The 24,954-nt window shown below is 39.0% G+C and overlaps 1 protein-coding gene across 2 annotated transcripts in view; it reads right to left on the reverse strand.

Moving 5' to 3' along the window:
* Window positions 1–2,290: 2,290 nt before the first annotated feature.
* The window catches only part of BLM (BLM RecQ like helicase), a 32,364-nt gene continuing 9,700 nt past the window's right edge, over window positions 2,291–24,954 (reverse strand). Inside the window, exons 7-22 of one of the 2 annotated variants that reach the window (XM_034784409.1) lie at window positions 22,571–23,343; window positions 20,783–20,992; window positions 19,758–19,876; window positions 17,954–18,067; window positions 16,656–16,754; window positions 16,402–16,550; window positions 14,861–14,967; window positions 14,257–14,417; window positions 12,904–13,099; window positions 12,205–12,395; window positions 9,026–9,161; window positions 8,485–8,684; window positions 7,238–7,430; window positions 6,501–6,623; window positions 4,951–5,149; window positions 2,291–2,609 (exon numbers count right to left, since the gene is read on the reverse strand). In XM_034784409.1, coding sequence (XP_034640300.1) covers window positions 2,429–2,609; window positions 4,951–5,149; window positions 6,501–6,623; window positions 7,238–7,430; window positions 8,485–8,684; window positions 9,026–9,161; window positions 12,205–12,395; window positions 12,904–13,099; window positions 14,257–14,417; window positions 14,861–14,967; window positions 16,402–16,550; window positions 16,656–16,754; window positions 17,954–18,067; window positions 19,758–19,876; window positions 20,783–20,992; window positions 22,571–23,343 — 3,151 coding nt within the window. In that variant the 3' untranslated portion in view covers window positions 2,291–2,428. The remainder of the gene's footprint in view (window positions 2,610–4,950; window positions 5,150–6,500; window positions 6,624–7,237; window positions 7,431–8,484; window positions 8,685–9,025; window positions 9,162–12,204; window positions 12,396–12,903; window positions 13,100–14,256; window positions 14,418–14,860; window positions 14,968–16,401; window positions 16,551–16,655; window positions 16,755–17,953; window positions 18,068–19,757; window positions 19,877–20,782; window positions 20,993–22,570; window positions 23,344–24,954) is intronic. The other variant, XM_034784410.1, reaches the window with a different exon arrangement.

The following is a 24,954-nucleotide window of genomic DNA, read 5'->3' on the forward strand; positions in this document are numbered from 1 at the left end:
TGTTGAACAAAACCGGCCCCAGGGGCACTCCGCTTGATACCAGCTGCCAACTAGACATCGAGCCATTGACCACTACCTGTTGAGCCCGACAATCTCGCCAGCTTTCTCTCCACCTTATAGTCCATCGTATACAGGGTTTATTTTTGTTCAATGGCTCTCAGCACCCTCACTATCCAAATTGTTCCGTGTGACTTCCTGGAGAGAGCACCAGAAAGGCTGCACACTTAGCAACAGGCTCAGCTATGCCTTAGCAGGAAGGCTGGTGGCAAGACCAGCTGAAGGAAAAATCCCAGGAGGGCCGCGGATCCCACGCAATGACTGATACACCTCATCAATACATCAGGCTGGAGTCACACTATAAAGGAACATGCTTCTGCAAGCACATAATACTATGGTGATCAGTAATGATTAGAAAGTAATTGTTTAATGAGGGAGAAGAAGTAACAGGTAAAAGAATAATGAGATGAAATGTAATTAAGGGAAGTTTGTAATAGCTAATCAGACTAACATAGCATGGCAGGGTAGGGGTGAAAAGCACATTGCTTGGCTCATTTAAAACCTGCCTCTATACAGCACTAGAAAATGTAGAAGTTGAGTAGAGATCAGGTGAGATTTTCTTATCCTCAGAAGGTTACCAATGTGTTACTATGTTGCCAAATAGGAGTGGAGAGTAGGTCAACAAATTTCCACAAAACCTTTCCTGACAGAAGTGAAGAAGCCCATTAGCTGGCATTATACAGAACACAGGACATTCGTGCATTAGTCCCAGGGTATATGAACTAGATCTTCTCCTGGCAGTGGAGGAAGGTAAAATGTCTTTCCTAGATTTATCAGGAGATTTTGGTAACTTGAGTCCGCAACATTTTGTTGATTTGCCTTCAGAATCTCACAAGTGGGGGGCTTTAAGTAGATTCTTTCCTTCCTCTTTGGAGATCTTCAAGAAGGTAATGGGTACTTGCCACTATTCTTTACCTAGGAAACGCCTAGTGGTCTGACATAGTAAGAGAATCTACAGTACCAACTATGTTGGTTGGTCAGCTCGGTGACAATCTTGAATATGGAAATTTCTATGCTTTCCCACTGCTTAAGAGAGGTAGAGAATTCCATATAACAAACTAGATATAGTTGAAGAGATGCTAATATGGGAAGAAGCCTATGCTGACAAACTGGAGAGTTACAGAAAAGAGCTACAATGATTAGAAGTCTGAAAAACCTGCCTTTAGTGAAACTGTTAAACTAAATAGATTTTCTTTAAAGACAAGATTAAGAAGTGACTGTGTCTACAAGTAGCTGCTCAGGGAGAAGAATTTGATAGGGGTTTTTAAAGCTAGGAGACAAAAGAACAAGGGCCAATAGCTTGAAGCTGAAGCTAGACAAATTTAGGGTAGAAATAAGAGGCAAATTTGTAATAGTTAGGGTAATTAGCCATTGGAACAATTTACAAAGGGATGTGATATATTCTCTGTCACTTGAAGATTTCACATTCTGATTGCCTGTCTTTTTAAAAGATAGGTTTCTAGCTCAACTAGAAGTTATGGGTTTGTTGCAGGAGTTGGTGAAATTCTCTGGCCTGTGTTATGCAGGTCAGACAAGATAGTCATAATGGGCCCTTCTGGGCTTAAAAATCTATGAAGCATTTAAATAAATGGATAGGGGTGAAAGTGTAATTTATCAAGTGTGGATGTGTGGCCTATGTTGATGCGTTCAGAGCTCATGAGGACAGAAGAGTGTTTTGAAGCTCTGGAAGAAAGAACATCACAAGCCAGGTAAGATCCAAAGAATGCCCTTAGTTCAGGCAGCACTTACGTGTCTGACAGACCATAAAGCCTTGCAACTTTCACATACACTCTAGGCCAAGCTTCAAATGCCCCCAGGGGCTGCTAGACCCAGGAGATGTGGGGGAAAATATCCAAAGACTATGAAACCGAGAACTAAATTAAGCTAACACCTCAAACTAAGAAACTCATCCTAAGACCTAGATTTTGTATAGAAAACAATTCAAGACCAGCTAGCTGGCCCTGAGGTACTTACGGATATCATCCTTTATTAGTATGGTCAATGAGGTTCATGGCTCCAACCATCACTGCTGGTAAATGGGTTTGAGCTACAGTCCTATACATTCCAAATGTGGGTTCAGAGAGAGGCAATTCTCAAAGAATTAGAACATTCTTACAATGATTAATCACTAAACTACTAAGACTTCTATAATCAATCAAAATTAGCATGTTCTTTTTATAAGAATATTTAGCATCAGGGAAGAATTAAAAGTTCCAAATAAAGAAATGCATTTATCTAAAAGCATTTATTTAAACAAATACACTCTTTGTACTGTACAGATGTATATCAAAGCTTTAATACAGTTGAAAAACTGGAAGTTAATAGAAATGCTGACACCTTGTAGCTTTATACAGTATTTACATTCTAGTAGTTATAAAAGTGAATAGGAAGGTTTAAGGAATTGTCTGTTTTTAGGCTTTGGTGGTGCCATAATCCCCAGTTTCCTACTGGTTCCTGGCATGACTGTAGTAGTACCATAAGATGTTGAATTGTATCTTGAGGATGTCTGGACTTTGGCATTAGAAGAGATCTTTTTGTTGTTGATATAACCCCTAGAAATTTAGAGAAAAAATGATGATTTAGCATATCAACATGATACGTAATACCATAAACCTGTATATTACATTTTATCTAGAACAGGAGTGTCATATATATGGCCTATGTGCCAAATCCACATGCATGATGTATTTATGTGGCTCGCATAAACACATTCATATTCTCCAGAATCTAATCTTTCATTTAAAAACAAAAGTAAATTTCTAACGCTCATGGCTGCAGAGGTAACCTTTTAAAGGTGAACCAAGCGTAACATAGGCTATGATGTCTGCAGACAGCCTGAAACAGTCATGCAAAAGGGTGAAGTCCCTTGTCCTCTCTTAATCTGATTAGTGGATCAACTTTAAATGACACTTCAGTGACAACCTTAAATATTGAAATCACTGATCATTTTAGAGGATAGAATGGTAGGGAAGTTCACTGGATTGGAAATTGGGAGTTGCTGCAGAGGAGAAAATCCAGAAAAGACAGAGAGAAAAAGAGAGAGGGCAGAAACAGCAGTGGGATTAAAGGGGAGCTTATTTTCTCTCAATAAAGGCACTGAATAAATAACTGAACATTTAATTAGTACATACGGGCCATTGTCTTTTCTCGCTCTGTGAAAACCACCTACTGACATCAGTGGGTGTTCCACTGCATTGTGAATATATAGTCCTGATTCTATAGCCAGGCTCAAGAACTATAATTAGTTATAGAATTTTGCCCTCTCCTCCAAATGAGTTTGACTCCTCTGATCTAGGAAAGCTACCAAAGCAATTTACAGACCTTATAGGAATTACATACAAAGTCTGTTAAAAGAATGTTGTTTAAAATGCAAAGTCAAGCACTCAGACATTAAGAAATGCCAGATCTATGGTTGCCTGTGCAATAATTCTGCATTCCTGCATTTCCATCCTGAACGAGCAGGAATCCTGAGGAAAAACTGCATATGATCATATATCAAGATTGTTCCATAATGCAAATGCACAAGGGGGCAGAATTAATGTTATAGATAACCATAAATCTGGAATCTCCTAACTTTCAAGTGCTTGACCATACCACCTAAATAATGTTTTTATGTAATTTTCTGAGTGTGTTTTTCTAACTGTATTTTTTAAGAAAAAATAAATGTATTGGTGTAACTAACAGCCACTCCTCTTTGTTGGGTGCTCTGTATGAGAAGCTGTGGGCAAGAGAACGGGGAGGAAGACAAAATGTTTACAAATGGGAAAGGACAAACCAGAAGACAAAAGTAATTCTCAAGCTTCCAAAATCATTTTCTAGCACTAATTCCAAGTGAGTAAGCAAAAAATATGAACAAAAGATTCCTGACAGCATCTCTTTAAATTTTGCTCTATCTTCTGCCTTGCCTGCAAAAGTTTCAAAAACAGTGGAAAGGTATGCCAATAAAATTATGGCTTGCTTTAAGTTAATACCAGAATTAAAAGCTGATGCAAAGCAAGCAACTTTGACAGGAGCTTTTGGGAAATACAGATATCACCAATTAGAGTGACAAAGGAAAACAAGAACATTTGCCCCACAAGCACATCTGTAGTTGTGTACTGTACTGAAAACCACAGAACTAATGTTTAGTAATGAATTTAAATTTCAGGGCTCTGGCAGGCTGCTTAACATATAAAAGATGTATTTACTCAAGATTCCAGCTGGAAAATTACAACTGGGGAATGTCTGTCCCACTTTCATTTTTAGGGGACAGAAGGAGATTTCAAAGGGAAGGCACAGAATCAAGCTTAAAATATTTTTTTCATTATCTGAAAACAGTTGTGTGTGATATGTGAGATTTTTTTCAATCCCTGGATCCCTCAGTTTACTGTAATTCTATGGGATGGATATAAGTCTTCCAGGACCTTAACTTGATTAAAATGAGACTGGTGGAGCGAAATCCTTAATGTATTGTCATGCATAAGATCTGTCTCTTACTTCAAACCCATTTCCCACTACTATCTGGGGTGCATTTCTCCTCACACTGCCACCCTCCTGGATGCCTGGAGAGCAAGGAAGAGATCATCTGCTCTGCACTCCATATTCTAGCCTTGTGTGAAATCAGAGATAGACAAGCACCTCTCAGATCCAGGGACTCCACAGGAGTCATATGTGCTTTTGGAGTATCACCATTGTACAATAATGACTTTATAAAAAGAGGTTATAAATACTTCCAAATCCATGTTTTTCATGCTGCTGGACTAATGCCTCTCTCCTCCTTCACCATTTTCCTATTGACTATATTCTTCAACATTAAATGAATTAAAGCAACTTTAGTCCAACACTCTAGTGGATATTTTTATCATCATGCTACTTTGGTTAAACCAATGTTACAAGTATTAACATATCACATACCCCTTGGAACGAGACTGCTGGCTACCACCATAACCTGTTTTTTTCTTCTTGGATTCTCTGAAGAATGGTAGTCTCTTCCTCTTTTTTCCTTTGTTTGTGCTGTTGCAAAAATAGCTAGAAGTTGTGGGTGTGTCCTCTACCTCCTCACGCTCACGTTTTCCAGCATCCGTGCCCGCAGTTTGGTAAGAGTCAGTGTCTTCTACAAATGGACATTTTGTTAAAACTAATGCAACTGGGATAACTTCCACAAAATAATTCCTAGAGCAATCTCGATTTAAAAATGGTCAGTGATGAAGAATCCACCAGAAGCCTTGGTAAATAGTTCTATGGCTAATTACCCTCCCTGATAAAAAATTATGCCTTATTTTCGGCCTGAATTTGTCTAGCTTCAATTACCAACCATTGAATCTTGTTACACTTTTCTCTGCTAGATTTATAGTTGACCAAAGCATAAGTCATTGGAGAATTTTAGTTTGTGATTTGTTCACCCATGCTACAATGTTCGCCCTTAACTAGTGGATGTGAATGGGAAAATACAGTGCAAGATACATCTCGAGGCTGAAAATCTCCTCTACGCTCCCAGCCATGAAAGGAGGACCAGCAGATCAGCAATCTTACTTTTCTTCTCTCATTCTTACCCAGGTCATTTGAAGTCCAGTTATCCACCACTTGATATTTTTTTAAGAGTTATAGTGAATCTCTCCTCTTCCACCCCCCACCCTACTGTGACGAACTGGGACTGTTCTTACTGGGGTGTGGGAATGCTGACAGGGGAGTGTGACTAGGATGGTCTGCATCGGGGGATGGGAGCCGGCCCAAGGGAACATACCTGAGCTTGTAACATGAGAACCCAGGAGGGGGTTGGAGGTCAGGTGACTCCGGGGCCCGGGAAACCGAACAAAGGCTGTGGGAGGGGTCGCTGAAGGCAGAGTGCTGGAAGCAGGCTGGAAGGAGGCTGGAGAGATGGCTGGGAGGGAGAGATGGCTCTGACCCCCCAAGGGGGGTGGGCTGGCATGCCCTGGGACCCCAAGCTGGACCTAACTGGTGGGGGGGGCCCTGTTGTCTGTGCCTGCAAGACCTGTCTTGGACTGTATTCCTGTCATCCAAATAAACCTTCTGCTTTACTGGCTGGCTGAGAGTCATGGTGAATCGCAGGAAGCCGGGGGTGCAGGGCCCTGAGTCCCCCAATACTCCGTGACACCTACCACTTGCCTTTTAGTTAAGGACCCTTCGGGGGGGGCGGGGGAGGGTAACTCAATGGTTTGAGCATTGGCCTGTTAAACCCAGGGTTGTGAGTGCAATCCTTGAGGGGGCCACTTAGGAATCTGGGGCAAAATCAGTACTTGGTCCTGCTAGTGAAGGCAGGGGGCTGGACTCAATGACCTTTCAAGGTCCCTTCCAGTTCTAGGAGATAGGATATCTCCATTTATTTATTTATGTGCTCTAAAAAGCCACAATTTTTAAAAATGAAAGTTTGAACACAGGCCATAAAGCTGTATTTTAACATGGACCCCTTATGTGACTTCATACAGAGAAAAGGCTTTCTATACCTGGCAGTGTCCATTCAGAGTACTTTTGCATGACTTGAATTATTTCTGCACCATACTTTTCCAGTTTGTCTTCTGTAACACCATCAATCTGAAGCAAAACCTCCGAGTCAGAAGACAAAGTTTCTGTATGCAGACAAAGAAATCTGCTTAGATAAAATTTATATCAGACAAAACAGATTTTGTGTATATATATATATATATATATATATATTTATTTTAAGAAACACATAAAGGAACATTTGTAGGTTTAAAATTCAGGTAAAATGTAGACAGGATTGAATCAGACAACCAGATGTATTTTTGGAATTTTGTTCAAAGATGGGCAACATGTTTCCCATCAATAGGATGTCAGAACTACCGATTTCCATTCATACACTAAACAAGGAACAAACTGAATCAGAGAAAATCTTAAATACTCTTTTAAGAGCTCCATTATAGAGCTTAATATGCAAATAGCACTTAATCATGCCCATCAGAGCACAGTTTGGGAACGGGGGTTTAAAGAAATCAGGGCAGAATAGTGGCACATGCCTCTCTTCCAGCAGACCGCCTCCCAGTTAGTTAGCATGTACACTACAGTCAGCAGTAAGCTGAAGGATGGATGTCAATCAGGGTGCTCTCAAACGGTCACAAAGCATGCCCCCCCAGTGTAAACCCACCCCTGGGATGAATCCTGCTCTGAACCAGAAATAGCCTACTGCCCCCAGAGGAGTTTTGGTCATGAGGATAAATATTACCTGCTATTCTCTTGAGTGTAGCAGTGTTAAAAATATTGAAGTAATGGACAGCAAAAACTTTCCCAAGAGTTTTGCAAACATCTGTAAGTTCCACAAGACATTTCTTAACCATCTCTTCCCGTTGTGACATTTTTGTCACTGAAGCCCTTTGCTTCCGAATACTGCTGGCGTTCTCAGTTTCATAAAACTCCACCTATTAAAATGAGAAATAAGTAAATAATCTATATGAGAGAAATTGTAGAGCAGCTTAACAGCAGATATCTGGCCTTTAACCAGTAAAAACAGGTATTAAAACTGAAAACTCTTTTTTTGGCTAACACTTGTTATTCTCTTAAGGTAACTGTTTACCCAACAAGAAGAACAACAACTCTACACAAGATCCTTTTTATGTGTATAGGGTTTTTCAACAGGGATCCCAAAGCCACGTGGTTACTAGGCATAATCCTTTTTAAAGGCTTGTGGGACTGAGTTCACAAAACACAGGAAAAAAAACCCCACACAGCAAGTTTGGGTGGGGACTGATGGAGCTAGTGGGACTATTGTTGAGGGCTGGCTGCTTAAAGTGGCTTCTCTCTTTTACCCCTACCTACACAGGACTGCTCTGAAAGGGGAGTTACCAGTGCGCTAGCTAGGCAGCCTCTCGTAGTGCAGCTTTCCTTGGAGCTTAACACTGGCTGGTGAAGAGGGCTGAGGAGCTGCAGATGGACTGGGGTTAGGAGAGAAAGGAGCAGGGCAGAAACAGCCTCAGGGAAAGGAGAGAGTTGCTTTTTTCCTCCACTTAACTAGCTCCTTTAGAGTCCTAGGGATCACAGGAGTTTGCCAGTTTTGTTTCTCCCCTTGTGGGGTGTAACCCAGTTGATGCCCCCTCATGAACTACTTTTTGAGTCATGCCCTACCACTTGAAAACTGTTTGGTTAGCACATTGGACTGGAAACCAGACCTACTGCATTCTATTCCCTGCACGTGACAAGTAATTTCCATTGTCAACAAGTAGGTTATACTAATACTCTTGACAACTCACTGGAGTTTTGTAAAGTTTAACTAATGGTTGCAAAGCACCCTGAAATTATTGAATAAATGAGATTATAGAAATATAGTTATTTTTGTTTTTAAAACTATCCTGGCACTCAATGTAAATTCAAAGTATCTGCATGCTCTTAAAGCAGAGAAGAGCAACATCAGTTTCATTTTCATTTAAGAAGGAAACACCAATGTAGAATTAAAGAAAAAGTAAATTGGTTACACACCTGTAGATATCCATTTAGGACAGCCTGGGCTTTCTCTCCTACCGTTACATATGCTACTGCTTGCTCGGCAGCAGTGATATACAATTCTTCCTCAAGAATCTTATCCAGTACCAGCTTTCTAAACAACCTTTCCACATTATGTCGTGAGTAGGCAGCTCCCTTCCCAAATATACCGGACTGAATCCTAGCACTTTTCGTACCTGTTTAGTAAGAATAAACAGAATTGGTCTAATAACCTAGCCAGTAAGTTACACAACTGTGGAAGGCTATGGAGCCATTTTGCACAGCCCGTTCACAAAAATCTGAACAAGTGGCAGAAGCTTGAAGACTTACAATAATTATCATTTTATCTACCTGATATAGTCTGGTTAAGGCTAGGGTTTTTATTTGTTCTAGAGCACATACCCTATGGATTACTCTCAGGAAAGAACCCTATTGGTATAGATCTTGTTTCACGCTTTTGCCCATGCTTTATGGCCCCTCTGGCATACAGCCAAGCTTTGGCCTACACCAAATATTTGAGCGGTAGAACAGAACTTACCCAAGAAAATGTCAATCATCATGTTCAACGTATACCTTCCAGAACCGGCATTTCTTCTCCCCATTTGTCCACAGTGCTCTTGAACAAATCTTATAATACTTTTCACTTCATCCGTCACATTTCTTGATTTGTAATCCTGTCACAATAGATTTGATTAGAAAGATTTGTTGCCATTGTAACGAATACCATTTGCTACTGACAACTTTGTTTCTTAGTACTAGGCTTTTTCAATCGTAAGTTAATTCTGATCCTCATCTAGATTAGTTATTGCCTGTTTACACTGATATGCCATTGTCATGGGAATTTTAGGTTACTAAATAATCCTTTGAAAATGTAAAAGGATCAATAACGTTAAAGAACAGAGATATTTCAAAGCAATTTTACTGTTGTACAAAATTGATACAGTATTCCAGAAGACTGGAAAAGGGCAAATCTAGTGCCAATCTATTAAAAAAAGGGAATAAAGACAATCTAGGGGATTACCGACCAGTCAGTTTAACTTCAGTACCCAGAAAGATAATGGAGCAAATAATTAAGCAATCGATTTGCAAACACCTAGAAGATAATAAGGTGATAAGTAACAGCATGGATTTGTCCAGAACAAATCATGGCAAACCAACCTAATAGCTTTCTTTGACAGGGCAATAAGCCTTGTGGATGGGGGGAAGCGGTAGATGTGGTATATCTTGACTCTAGTAAGGCTTCTGATACTGTCTTGCATAACCTTCTCATAAACAAACTAGGAAAATACAACCTAAATGGAGCTACTGTAAAATGGGTGCATAACTGGTTGGAAAACCACTTCCAGAGATTAGTTATCAGTGGTTCACAGTCAATCTGGAAGGGCATATCAAGTGGGGGCCCGCAGGTATCAGTTCTGCTCAGTATCTTCATTGATGATTCAGATGGATGGCACAGAGAGTGCACTTATAAAGTTTGTGGACAATACCAAGCTGGGAGGGGTTGCAAGTGCTTTGGAGGATAAGATTAAAATTCAAAATTATCTGGGAAAACTGAAGAAATGGTGTAAAATAAATAGGATGAAATTCAATAAGGACAAATGCAAAGTACTCCACTTAGGAAGGAACAATCAGTTGCACACATACAAAATGGGAAATGACTGCCTAGGAAGGAGTACTGCGGAAAGGGATCTGGGGGTCATAGTGAACTACAAGCTAAATATGAGTTAATAGTGTAACACTGTTGCAAAAACACCCATCATCATCGTGGGATGTATTAGCAGGAGCATTGTAAGCAAGACATGAAAAGTAATTCTCTACTCTACACGGATTAAGCCTCAACTGAAGTATTGTGTCCAGTTCTGGGGGCCACATTTCAGGAAAGATGTGGGCAAATGTCCAGAAGAAGAGCAACAAAATGATTAAAGGTCTAGAAAACATGACCTATAAGGGAAGACTGAAAAAATTGGGTTTGGTTAGTCTGGAAAAGAGAAGACAGAGGGGACATGAGAACAGCTTTCAAGTACATAAAAGAGGAGGAGGGGAAAAAATTGTTCTCCTTAACCTCTTGAGGATAGGACAAGAAGCAATGGGCTTAAATTGCAGCAGGGATGGTTTAGGTTGGACATTAGGAAAAATTTCTTAACTGTCAGGGTGATTAAGCACTGGGATAAATTGCCTAGGGAGGATGTGGAATCTCTGTCATTGGAGATTTTTAAGAGCAGGTTGGACAAACACCTGTCAGGGATGGGCTAGATAATACTTAGTCCTGTCTTGAGTGCAGGGGACTGGACTAGAAGACGTCTCAAAGTCTCTTCCAGTTCTACGATTCTGTTTGGTTTAACAGCGCTTATACACTCAAACTGCAAGAGTAATGTTTGAGTATTGTGTTAATCAAGTTAACTAATTTTAAAAATATCCATGTAGTATTTACACAACTCAAAAGTAAATAAAGTTGGATGCATAAATTCTAGTGCATCCAAATGATAATATACTACCTAAAGTCTACATTATTTTATTCAATATTATCATTGGTTTAAAACTGAGAAGAGTGTGGGGTAGTGCTCTGAGGACAGGATTAAGCACTAAAGTCCTTTGGACTAGACTATTGACTCACTGTGGAAACAACACCATTTTACAGATGGAGAAACTGAAGCAGAAAGGTATCATACTTACCTACCTTGAGGTATTATGGGGATTAGTGTTTGAAGTCCTCTGCAGTTTAAAAACTAGGTGTACTAATTCAAATCAGCAGACTTATTAAAGAATCTTACATTTTCCAGAAAAAAAGTCCTCCTGCACATTTTCCCACCAATTAGTTTTTTTTTTTTTTTTTTTTTTTTTTAAAGGTAACAGGACTTCCTTTCTAACGCACTTAAGAAATAGTTTTTAACTTTTCTTGAACACAATTTATATTGCAGTTGAATACCTTTTTAAAAGTTAATTCAGAGAAAGGAAAATATAAGTAGTCAATATATATGAATTAAACCTAGCCTTTAATTTGTGGATTTATTATTAAATTTGGAATATTCATTTTAAAATGTCATCTATTGAATTACTAGGAGCACCAGATATTTAAACCAAATAGTAGTAGATGCTTGATTGGCCTGCAAAGCTGGGGAAGCTGGAAAAAAAAGGTGGGTTTAAGATCCATCAACCCTTTTGTTTTACTCCTGGTCACACTAGCAATCTGCTGGTCAATAGATGTTGACCTGTAGAGACTGCAAACCCTCCCCTCCCCCCAAACTCCTTCCCAATCCATTCCAAATTTGTATCCATTATGATGTGGCAGCTTTGTGCTCCTCTGACAGCACAAAGCTGCCTCAGAGCCATCTTAGATGGCAGCTGGAGGATTCCACCTGTGGGGGAGAATTCCTAGGTGGCATAGCCAGCACAGTGAGTTCTGTGCCAACTTCTTCTGGAGCAGTAGGCATGGCTGGGAGAAAAGAGGTGTTGGAGAGTATCCTTAAACTTCACAGTCCTGAGCTTCCCCAACAGTTCCTGGAGTCCACATGCAGCTAGTGTAAATCTGTTCTAGGTTACACCTTGGGACCAACTCAAAACACTTGGTATCACAGAGCATGAAGGATCTCGCTCAGCATCTCTGTATCTGCCTTCTAGAATATATTAGCAAGTTTTCTGAAGGTTGATAAAAAAATAAAAAATAAAAAAATAAAAACACAATTGTAAGAGCTCAAATTTACAGATGTAATTTTTTACCTTCTTTCGACAACAGTTGTCACAAGTTACTTCTGGGTGTTCCTTACAAAAGGAAAGATTAAAACCAGTTTCCCCAAAGTAAGCCAAAAGCTGTATTCTCCGGCATTCATGTACGTTCTCACAGTAATGAACCATACTGTAAAGGTTGTCAAAGTGGGTTTTTCTTGTTTGACTGTTTCCATCTTTTTCCACTGAAATAAAAGGAATGCATTCATTGTATTAGTTACACAATGTACAAAAAGGCTAAAGTCATTACTGATCAAACAAATCACCTCAAGCACTTAGATAAAAGTAGTCAGATACCTAGGCAAAAAAATAAATACTTTTTAAGCCAGTCAAGACATCTCATTCCACTTTCAAGAATTTAAGAACATGGGGTAGAAAGAAAGCCACAGACATGGTCTCAGTATCTGTCCCAAAAGTAGAAGTTTGGAAATTCTGCAAAATGAATAAATTGGTTGGGTTTTTAAACTAAAACTAAGGTATAGGTAAAGAAAATTTTCAGAGAGGGGAACAATGAAAGCATGCTGGGAGGACCCTGCAACTACAGTGATCCAGTCCAGTGTTATATATGGCATTCTGAAAATCTTTAAATAGCAAACGAATATGTAAATAGAACAGGACAAAAACTTAACATGCCTGAACTACTTATTTCCTGTTATAACATTTGATATATCAGAAATGGGAGCCTTTGCTTACTTTGTATTAGCCTTCTAAGCCTGGTTACATCACTATAACTGTAGAAAAGCAAACAGTGAGAAACTTCACCATCTCGTCCAGCTCTGCCAGATTCTTGATAATAACCTTCCATAGATTTAGGGAGAGATGCATGAATAACATAGCGTACATCTGGTTTATCAATTCCCATGCCAAAAGCAATTGTTGCGCATATGACCTGGAATAAGAGCCATTAATTATTATACAATCAAAGCTTTGCAAGGTATTCATACAGCACTTTACACTATGAATGTATTACGATCACTCATATGTAGAACCCTACCAAATTCACAGTCCATTTTAGTCTATTTCATGGTCATAGGATTTTAAAAATTGTAAATTTCATGATTTCAGCTATTTAAATCTGAAATTTCAGGGTGTGGTAATTGTAGGGGTCCTGACCCAAAAAAAAGGAGTTGCAGGGGTGGTCACAGTATGGTATTGCCACCCTTACTTCTGCGCTGCTGCTGGTGGGACGCCGCCTTCAGAGCTGGGCACCCAGCCAGCAGCTGCCACTCTCCAACTGCCCAGCTCTGAAGCCAACACAGAAGGGTGGCAATACCACGACTCCCCTAAAATAACCTTGCAACCTGACCTGCAACTCCCTTTTGGGTCTGTACCCCCAGTGCGAGAAACGCTGGTTCCACACCCTCCTCCCCCCCCCCCCGTGAAATCTGTTTTTTTATGTGCTTTTACTCTGTACTCTACAGATTTCACTGTCCATGATGCGTTTTTCATGGCCGTGAATTTGGCATGGCCCTACTAATATGATCCTGTATTGAATGCAAAATTAATTTTGGTGTACTCCCAAGAGAAGACAGACATTCAGTCAAAACATTTATATTTATAAACATCATCTACTTTCCCAGAAAGAGTCTAGTGGTTAAAGCACAGAACTGAGAGGAGATCGGAATTCTAGCTCCTGCTCTGCCATAAACTTGCTGTGTGACCTTGTGCAAAACACTTAATGACTTTGTCTCTTATTTTCTCCACCTGTGAAAGAGTGCCCTACCTCACAGCAGTACTACAAGGCCTCAAGTCCTTAACCTTTGTAAAATTCATAAGTATAATATTTATTACTGTTGCTTATAAATATTCCATGTAAATGCAATGCTGACATTAGCATTTCCCCTACAGAAGGGCTAGCAACTGTTTTCTGAATCTCTATTCTGCACAATGATTTAATTCCATGTCTAGTCATGTAAGATTTTTATATTAACTTTAGTTTCTTTTTTATGTGCATCTTGCTGTAGTTTATGCTTTGTGTTTTTGAGAGAGTCCCACATTCTTCCTGTAGAATCTCTATTAACCTTCTCATTTGTTTTTTCCTTTTACCTGACACCCATCCTGATTAATCCATTTTCGTTGTACAAGATCTCTAACGGTGTCACTGAGGCCAGCATGATAGGCAAGTGCAGCAAGACCCTTTTCCTGTAGAATTTCAGCAGTTTTGTTACAGTCCTGCCGCGAGAGGCAGTAAATTATTCCAGAGTCATCTGTGAATATAAAGGGAAAATTTGTGCTGGAATGTAGGTTCTTCTGTTTCACAAGTATCAATAGCCTTCACAGCCAACCCAGCTTTAATAAAATCCATTTTAAGAGTTTGCTAAAAAAATAAACGTTTGCATGGCAAAGGCAATTTTCTTATTACCAAACATTTGTCAATTCCCGATTTAGATATTTTAATCTACAAGTCCCTTTTTCCTATTCATTCCCAACAGGAACTCCTACTTTAATGTGGCCCAATGATTAATCTTAAGTCTTGGCATCAAAGAACTAAATTACTTTGCCTCTAAAATTTTGTTCTTCTACATTTACCAGTACTCTCAAAAGGCATAGGAGAATAGAGTTTTAGGCACACACTACTGCCTTATACAAGAACTGTAATTCATTCAAATGTATATGAGCACATCCAGCTACGAGAAGATTCAGTACTCACGCGGATGATATTTTTTGATCCATTCCAAGCAGTCCAATGCCACCCTTTTTGGCTTTTTGGGCAATACATCATATTTCAAGTTATGCCTGTTAAAGCTCATAGTAAACCTAAAACATAATGTCCAAAGCACGTTAGCTTCATATACATTGTATATTTTTAAAAGAGGGGCTATGAGTCTTTTGAGTAAAAGGTCAAAGCAAATGATACTAGACTGTCTCATTGAGAACATAATTTTGAATCCAGAATATCAATGAGTGATCCTGGTATTGCAGAATTTTACACTATGTAGTAATCTCCACAGGATAGGAATTGTTTGGAAGGACTCCAAATTCAGATTAACTACTACTTCCTCCCCTAAAACTCTGAATAGGGAGTCTTTTTTTCATTCTACCTGGCCCAGTTGGGATTGATTTTCCTCACTTTTTGGATCCGGGAACACTTCGGTAAATGCTAGTGTTGTTGTGTTCATACTATGGCTGGGAAAGCAGAAGGCAGGCCTACTCTGCATTATATAAACCAGCAGGACAGACATGCTCAGAGACAGGACACATGCACTGCATGGTAAAAAGTGAAATTTACCTACCTTAATTTTTCCCTTTTAAATCCTGACATGCTTCTAATATGGGGATAGTTACATGCATTTTTCAGGGCATGAAGTACAGTAGATGACATTTCTTTTACATGTTCACAAAGTTATGATAAGTCCATGTCAACCATGAAAAAGCCCAAATGTCCACATCAAATCTATCATTTGATTTTTTAAGATACCAAATCTTTCTGCACTATTTAAAGTGACACCTGAATTATCTATTTGTGAAGCCTGATGTACACTGGCAACAGGGTTTGTAATGGTTTCTAACTCCAAAACCTATCAAATGCATGCACTGAAGCATAGCTGTCCCACTTTCTTAATAAAAGACTATCACAGTTTCCAAGAGCAATAGAAGTTTATCAGACCTGATGCTAAAGAACTATGGATTAGATTATTCACCCTGAGTAGCACCTTACTTCACAGGTAGTCCCTTTGAAGGTCTAAGGAGGACAAAATTACTTAGGTTTTGCTATTGCATGCAGTGCAAATGCAATACAGTCCAGATTTCATTTGATACCTTACTTGCACTGTTTGACACATTAAAAAATCCTTGCCATACTCAAGCTTTGGAATTTTCCCACTAAATGCTATAGATCATATTCTTTACCAGCTCTGCAAGGTTTTCATGACAATTTACCAACCCAAAAAATTACAATTTACCCTCCCATCCTTTCAATGATAAAGAAAATTTCATGAAACTTTACTGTGTGAAGAGATGTTCTCCCCAAGTGGGGAAAGAAATTTGGGAAGTCTGCTCTTTATTTTTAACACTTTTTGTATTTAATGGATTTTAAATTCCATATATACAGTCATATTAAATTGGATACAAATATCTGTATTTTTCAGGTGACTGTAACACAAGTTCATTTCTTAAATTGAAAGTGAAAATTTTTCTGCCTAGATAAGTGCAATTTACTCAATTTTTTTGTAATATTTCCAAACAACTTACACCTGTGGTTTTAGCATCTCAAGTTGATTTAGAATATCCTTTTGTACTCTGGGATTAGCAGTAGCAGTCAGAGCCATCATAGGAACAGAGGGAAACCTCTGGCGAAGCATGTTCAGCCGTTTATAGTCTTGACGAAAATCATGGCCCCACTAGTTCAAAAAAACAAAATTAACCTTTTCACACTCTACTGAATAAAGTTTTCAATCTATTTTGAAATTGTGGGTATTTAACAATATAAATCAATAGGTATCTACCTGACTGACACAGTGTGCTTCATCAATAACGAAACGTGCCAATAGGTCCCTCTCATACAGATTTTTCAGGGCTGAAATCAGTCTGCTACTTGAACAAACCTAGGTAGACCCACCACCAAAAGTGGAACAGAAAAACATTAAAACATAATCACCACCCTATTTAACTAAGAGATTATGAAACTAAAAGGTTCTGTAGAGAGGTGGGTTGTTGTTTTTTTAACTGCATACAGAACCTTTAAAGCAGTCTTTAATGGTCATCATTTTAGACAAATTTTCATGAACAACTAGGAAACTGATAAAAGCAACAGAGAGTCTTGTGGCACCTTTAAGACTAACAGAAGTATTGGGAGCATAAACTTTCGTGGGTAAGAACCTCACTTCTTCAGATGCAAGATGTCTTGCTCTGAAGAAGTGAGGTTCTTACCCATGAAAGCTTATGCTCCCAATACTTCTGTTAGTCTCAAAGGTGCCACAGGACCCTCTGTTGCTTTTTACAGATTCAGACTAACACGGCTACCCCTCTGATACTAGGAAACTGATGTGGAACTAAAAATCCTTATTTTTTCATCCAGCCAAAATTCCTTTTTGACAAGCAGCATTAGGGAATCCCAAAGGTTTCTGTGCCTGGCCATTTAAAGAGCCTATTTCTGACCAAATCAGATGAAAAATTTACTTGGGGGGAGGAAAGACTCATTAGCATGAGCTCTCCACCACTAAACAGCCCCTCCTCCCCAGAAGGCTTTCAAGGAATAATCAAAGAGACAGCATTTCATATTGACAATTTCTACAGAAGGAAATTAACACAGCAGAATAGTTCCTTTGATATTGATCTGCAACCAATTACTTTGACTGGGTTTGTTTTGCCCTTGTAATCTCTCTCAAAATAGCCATACAAATTTAGGCTGAAAATGAGAGTGCAGCTCCTAGATCCGTTACACTTATAGGTACAGGTTACTCCGTACCAACCAGCTGGGAAGACAGACCGGTATACATTCTAGAAAGGATTATTAACATGGCAGTCTTTCATTTCAAAATTTCACCACTTACTTGATTGTGCTTTGTTTGGGCTGTTCTTTGGTTCATATTAGTTACAAACAGGAAGCATCTCACAGAATTATCTAAAGATGTTAGTAGTTTATCCCTTTGTAAGAATTCTGTTGTTGTTTCCTGACAGATATTTGTTGCATTTTTTTTAAATTGAGCTATATTAAATATCATTCTTACAAAACATTTTTACTAGTAAAAATCTTTGTTTTGTTACCTTGATGACACTTTTTGCTTTTAAGATAAATACAAACCTTCTCTGGAGTAACATAGAGAAGTTTTATTTGGGGATCTTTTTTTGACAGCTGTATATAGATTTTTGAAGCCTCAGTATCAGTCCTATCACCAGTCAGATAAGTAGCAGAAATCTATGTGGTACAGAAGAAAAAAAGATATTTAGATTTCATCTAACATCCGTTTAACTTCAGAAATTTCTTCTTAATGTAGTGTTTAACCTACTTATAAATTAAAAGCACACCTGGTCTATCTTCATACATTTTGTCACTGAATACAGAATTTGAAAAAAAAATATTGAAAATGCTAAATACATCCAAGATACAAAAACCTTGTCAATTACAGGCATCACAGTGCTCTGTAGCCATTAGGAAAAAGACCAGGAATCAGAACTCCTCTGTTCTGCTCCGAACTCTATCAACGAAGCACTGTGTGACTTTGGGAGTCACCTACTTCCTCTGTGCTCCAGTATTCCCATCAATAAAATAGCTGTAATGATACTTGCTTACTTCATGAGCGTGTCATGAAGCTTATGAAATATTTGTAAAGTGATTTGAGATCTTACGTGAGAAGCACTATAGAGATGTTCTTAGAAGGCACAAAGTATTTTTAAATAAAATTAATATCTTCCCTAGTACCCACAAACATATAATAATGTGGTGCCAGAACAGATGACCCATATTCCAAGGAAGGAAGAAGTAATTTATACCCTAACAATTAACTTTTAACTTCAGTATAAACAGTAAATTGTAACAGATGAATTAGACTCTGCTATGAAAGAGACACAAACTTACTTTGAAAGTGTAATAGAATCAACATATAGGGCCAAATCCTGGCCCTCAGCTCTGCTCAGGTGGTGGAAAAAGACAGCTGGAGCTCCCCAGTTGGGAATTCCCCCAGTGTAGGGGAGTCCCCAGCAGTCACAGAGCAAGTATAGTTGGCTCTTACATCACCACCCTTGCAGCCCTCAGCATAGATGTGTTTGTTGGCAGCAAGGAGGTGTGGTGAGAGAGCATGGACAAAGCACACTGTGCTCCACATTCCCTGGATGGCAAGTGGTCACTTGAGGATCATAGCCAGCCAGAGTAACATAGAGCAGTTTAAGGGTTTAGGAGTGGGAAGTTGTAGCATGCTCCTGTTTGTACCTCACCCCCACCTCAGCTGCTCTCATGATTTTGCCCTTAAAATTTATTATCTATTTCTCAAAACAAAAACTATTCACTGTTCTAAAACAAAACCAAAACAAAAAAACAACAACAAAAACCCCACAGTTACAGTTGCTCAAAATGTCCACCAACATAACCAGTAAAAAAGCCACCAGGCAATTCCTAGTTAAGTCCTCAATCATCTTTTGCAATCTACTGCCATGATTATGCTTTCTCTAAGTGTCTTCCCTCCACGTGTGCCCTTTTTCCAGCAATGCTGAACAGCCACAGCTGTCACTGAAGTTAACAGGCACTGCGGGTGCTTAGCTTCCCGGAAAATATCAGGTTGCTTTTGTGTGTGTGTCTAAACATGGCCTTTGGAGCCTGTATTTAGGCATTATGTTTGAGAGTTTAGCCCTAGCAATTATTGCGTGTGTGCATTCACAGAGTCAATGATAAAATTGCTGGTTACTTCTAATTAGTCTGATTTACAGTTAGCTGTTGTGACTCGTTTTCCCTTTCCTAGGTATTTGTACAACGTATGTATGCTTACTTGTTCTCTGTTCAAATATGCAACTCTTTCATATACAAAAATCAAATAAAAAGAGAATAAAATTCATCAGGAACAATTCAGATCTTTATCCCATTCCTTAAGTGCAAAGAAATTGTTCGAACTTACATCCAACGTCATTAGCTTCTCAACTTGATCTAATATCAATGACCTCAGTGGAGAAATTACAATAGTGACCCCAGAGGATAAACAGGCTGGTAGCTGGTAGCACAGACTTTTACCACCACCTATATAATATGCAAGACAAAATATATGATTATTTAAGATGGAAAAGATGGAATCAAATTTGTTAAGTTCATCTCAAAATGTAGGTGGTCAAATTACATTTCTACAAAATTCAAGGCCCACAGAAAAGTTTAAATTATGGATTTATTTGAATTAAAACTTTGTTTTTAAAAAACTATTCCCTGCAGTGACTATAATATTGCATTAGCGTACGTGAAACTGATTATAAAACCATTTTCATTGTCGAAGTGGAGAGAAATGCAGAAGTAAACAAAGCCTAAATAGTGAAAATTAAACTCCTTAGATTTAAGAATAAAATACATCTGTAATTTACGTGAGGATTTTTGTTTTATTAAATATAATTTTAACCTGATGTCTTCTGAAGTACTCTTATAAAAATGCCATGTTCTAGAGTTCAGTGTTCAAGTCTCATTTCACTGCAAAGTTCTTGTCCTCTTAAAACTTATTACCAGTGGGGATGCAAGTTACATCACTAGGTAATTTAAAAATTACATTACATATCTCAACTGTTCTGAAGTCTTTAAATGCAACTACTGTCAGATATTCTATAACCTACAATCTCATTAGCAGAGTTACCATGTGGAATATTACGGAAATCAGAGCTTTAGTCACCTTCCCTTTAAATACTAAAGGCAAAGGCTAAATAAATTCCAGGGTTAGTGAGATATCATGAATCCTACAGCCAACAGATTCTGGCAGCATGGTAATGTGTTATCACTTCCCCAAACGTAGGGAATTTATTAAGCTTACCACAAATTCTGTTAGTCTTCCTATAGGAACTGAATTTGTGTTAATCTCTATAGCTTCTGATCTACTTATCAGAAGTTTGTGCAAGATCTCATACACCACTGACAGTTTCCAGTTGACTGATGTACATAGATACGTACCAGTGGGCATTAAGATAAAACAATCTTCACCCAGCAGAGCAGCATTGATGGCCTCCAGCTGATTTGTTCGAAAATGGTGCAGACCAAATTTTTTGTGAAATATCATCATCATGTCGTTAGAATGGGAAAACGTAAAGCCTCTGAAGCGTGCTAGTGCTGGATTTTCGGATGGTGATTTTTTCAGCAGTGGCTCTAGCAGAAAAGGAAAGCCTATTAAAATTAGCATTGTAATTGGTTACTAATAAAATAGTCAGATACAGAGAAATCTTACTATTACACTCCACACAGAACCAGACCCTGCAGAGGATCCAGGTGACAGAGCAAAGCAGCAGAATTAGAGTTTACTTTTAGACATTTTATGACCACGTACAAAAAAATGTTGATGTGTTAGTTATGGAGAAACTGTAGCCCCAAATTGGGGGGGGGGGGAGAGAGACACCTTTAATTCTTTTTGCAGCTGCTAAAGCAGCACAAATTAAGCCATTTTACTTAAATGGGGATGAGTGTGTAAGTTAGAGAACATTCTAAGTCATGCACAATTTAGCAAATTCTCATTATGCTTTTGTTTGCATTTATAAAACAATACCAAAAGTGACTAATATACAAATCAAGATTCTCCTGTCAAAGAAGGACTGTGTAACCTAGTGACCCAAAAGTTCAGTTCGTTTCAAGGATGAAAAAGCACTGTATCAGTTGCCCATTATAGGAAATGCATAACCTTATTCTGTTAGACATCTTTTTCCAAATTGCAAACATTTGTGGTATTCATTTTTAAAAGGGCTGTTTTAAAAATCAGTAGAACAGGATTTAGTAAGTAGCTATGACAGCACAGAAGGATGCAAACTGCCAGATTAGGCAACAATGAATTTCTCTTTTTAGATAAACATGGTCAAGGTTGGTTATGTTTTAAAATTATTCCCCCATGAGGAGGGTCCAATAATTTGGATGAGTTTAAAGAACATAGACAAAACCCTGTTTAATTTAAATTCTTCCTCATAAAAAACAGTGAGTCAACTTCTGTAGTACGCTCCAGCCCGCAGTGTTCTTGGAGCACAAAGGAACTTAAAAGAATGGAAGCAATCCTTGAGGAATGTTCACAACACAAGGGGGCTTGCCAGGTGGCATACAGCCAACAGAATGGCTCCACGACACCCCATATCTTTAAGCGTGGTGCCTCAGAAGGTGTGGCCAGAACATACTGAGCTCCAGTTGGTATAACAGTCTGGAAAGGGCCCATTACATACAGGCTTGTGCAATTTAGCATATTAGCATAACTTCGAAGCTGCTCTAAATTAGCTGCGGACTAGGGTCAGAATTCAGGAGGCAAAAAGAAGGCTGAAAGCCATTATTGAATCTGCAAGAACATAGGGACAAAGTCTGACCTATATCCTACCAGAAGGATTAGATTTCTTTTAAGAAGTTATGTATATGCAATTATGCTCTCTTGCACAATATAACGAAGTGAATTCCAAGTCACCTCTGTAGTTCTAATGCTTGCAGGATTGTTACTATAATAAATACATTTGTTTCAACTTTTGCAAAGCTGAAGCTGCTAAAAGTCAGAAACCTGCCCAGCAAATACACATTGCTGAGAAATGTGATTTGATTAGATGAAAGAGTATATTAACTAAAAATTGTGACTTTGCAATTAGTAATACCACCAGTAGAAATTTCCACAACAAAAATATACTTACAATCTATAGTTAATTACTTAAATTCACTCTTCACAATACTTTCTTAGCATATAATTTTTGCTATGATAAATTAATCAAAATTAGTATAATTTACCTGAGCAGCTCTTGGCTAACACCAAGACGTTTGGTTTTGAAACAACAGGATTAGATATAGGGCTAGTTTCCTTGACTGTCGAAAATGACTTCAATAATGATTTAGCAGATTGACCTTCCCTGATAGGTTGGTATAGTGGTGTAGATGTCTTTTCATCTGCTGAAACATACAATGGGTTATCCCACCTCTCATCAAAATCATCATCAAGAACAAAATTATCAAGATCAAAGTCTATGTCCCCTGCTTCTAAATTGTCATCTCCTCCTACGTTATTAATACTAGTAGAACTTTTATTTTCAACTTTCAAAGTAGTGCTTGTTACAGGCATTTCTGAAATGAGGCAGCTTCCATCCTTTTCCATCCTTGGTTTTTCACACCAGCTACTGTTGAAAGAGGATATCTCAGAGTGAAAACTGAGTGATGTTTTTTCTTTGACATCCATCTTGGAAAAAGAAAGTCCTGCATTTTTTGTGATGTTGGTGTCCAGGGCAGCACAATGTGAAAAATTTGATGTACCTGAGGTATCTGTAGAGTAGGTGCTCATGTTAAGGTTTCCTTGACATTCAACGGCAACAGAAAGTTTAGAGGGAACTTTTGTAAATTTGAATGCGTTTCCTTCAGAGTTTAAACTATATTTTTGACCTGATTGAACAGGAATGCTGTCATCCATAGAGATAACGTGCCCAGGATGGGATTTCCAGTTTGAGGCAAAGACCATACCTAAATCACTTTTGTTTGCATTTGCATCCATACGATTAGCTAACAGATCTCTCCTGGAAAGAAAGCAAAACAAAACACAAGAATAGTAAGACATCATAAATTCTACGACACGCATAAATATTGTCCCTTATCTTCTACCACCACAGAAAAAAAATAAGGCTTCATTAAAATATACAAATCAATAGAGTTAGTTTAAAACAGCAGTGCCAGAATTCTGGTATTTAAAAATTGTAGAGCAGATGTTCCCAAACTATCCCTGACCCCTGTGGGAGAGCAATAAGGTTATCAAGGAGGCATGAAGACCTGATGGTGCCCAGGCTGAAAGGCTGGAGTCAGGAGGGGGCTCTTTCTGGCAGGGGAAGCAGACAGGGCTCTGTGCAGGTGGTTGCGGCTGCCAGGACCAGGCTCCCTGCCCACCTCGCTCCCCCATTGCTACAGCAGTAGCAGCCACCAACAAGCAGTTATGCTTTTCTGCTGGGGAGGTTGGCAGAGACTCTGCAAGCAGGGAACGGAAGGCTACACCCCAGGAGTACTGACCCCCCTGCCAGACAAAGCCCGCTCCTGACTCTTCAGTGCAGCTCCGGGGTACAGAACCCCGTCACTTGGCCTGCCAGACAGATCCTGCGCAGGAAAAGCAGGCAGGGTCGCAAACAAGGGCTGGAGTCAGAAAGATGCCCCATCCAGCAGGGTGCCAGTACTCACATGGTGCATCTCTCCATTCCCCGCCTGACCCCATGTCCTTTCAGTGCTGCCCTGTTCACCTCCCCTGCACAGGTGGGGAGTGAGACAGGCAGGGAGCTGGGTCCTGCAGCCAAGACTGCCTGACTGCTGCAGGGAACAGAAGCCCCCTCCTGACTCCAGCCTTTCAGCACCCCATCCATCCCCCACGGTTACAGGGTACTTCTCCCCCATAACCCCATTGAAAAGAGGGGGTATGTGCATGGGACATGAATCTCTCAAGTGGGGCTTAGCAAAAAAAAAAGTTTGGGAACCTTTTCACTGTAAACATCAAGCTAGGAAATTTCCTATTCTCCAACAGCCAAGGACAAAACCAAAAACAGTCCAAACAAATGAAGCAGCTTTGAAGAAGCTTTAAGTGCAGCTTTGTTTTGTTAAAGGGCCTAATAGGAGGCTTCCGTGTCCATATTTTGCTCTATGGATTTGCAAAACCAACTGTACAAAAAGAAGAGAGTGCAATGGCTGGCTTCAAGAACCACCCCTTACCTCTCCAGATTCCTAGACAGTCAGGATTATTGGTCAGAGAGAGGATGAAATGAAAACATGTTCTTATTTGTACAACCTCTCCCACTTCTATGTTACTCTGCAATTCTACATTGCTTGGCAGAGGGAAAAACAAAAAATCTGTCAAGTATCTTGCTGAATTAGACTACTGGGTTTGAAATTTGTAACAATGGCTGAACAGAGACAGGCGTTATTAAATCCAAACCAGGTAAGAGCAAACGTAACAGTAGCATTGGGGGAAAGTGGTAGTTAGGTATAACAAATTATATTATCTCTGGATTTTTAGAAATCACTTTTTCCAGATGTAAAAACTTATTCTTGCTTAAGACAGAAGTTGTTACTATCTTGTTTTTTCTGCTTCTGTTTTGTTTCCTGACAGTATTAAGTTAAAGACCAAAAGCATTCCATTCGTATTTTTTTCT

Source organism: Trachemys scripta, chromosome 10 (genome assembly GCF_013100865.1).
Source record: "Trachemys scripta elegans isolate TJP31775 chromosome 10, CAS_Tse_1.0, whole genome shotgun sequence".
NCBI lineage: Eukaryota > Metazoa > Chordata > Testudines > Emydidae > Trachemys > Trachemys scripta.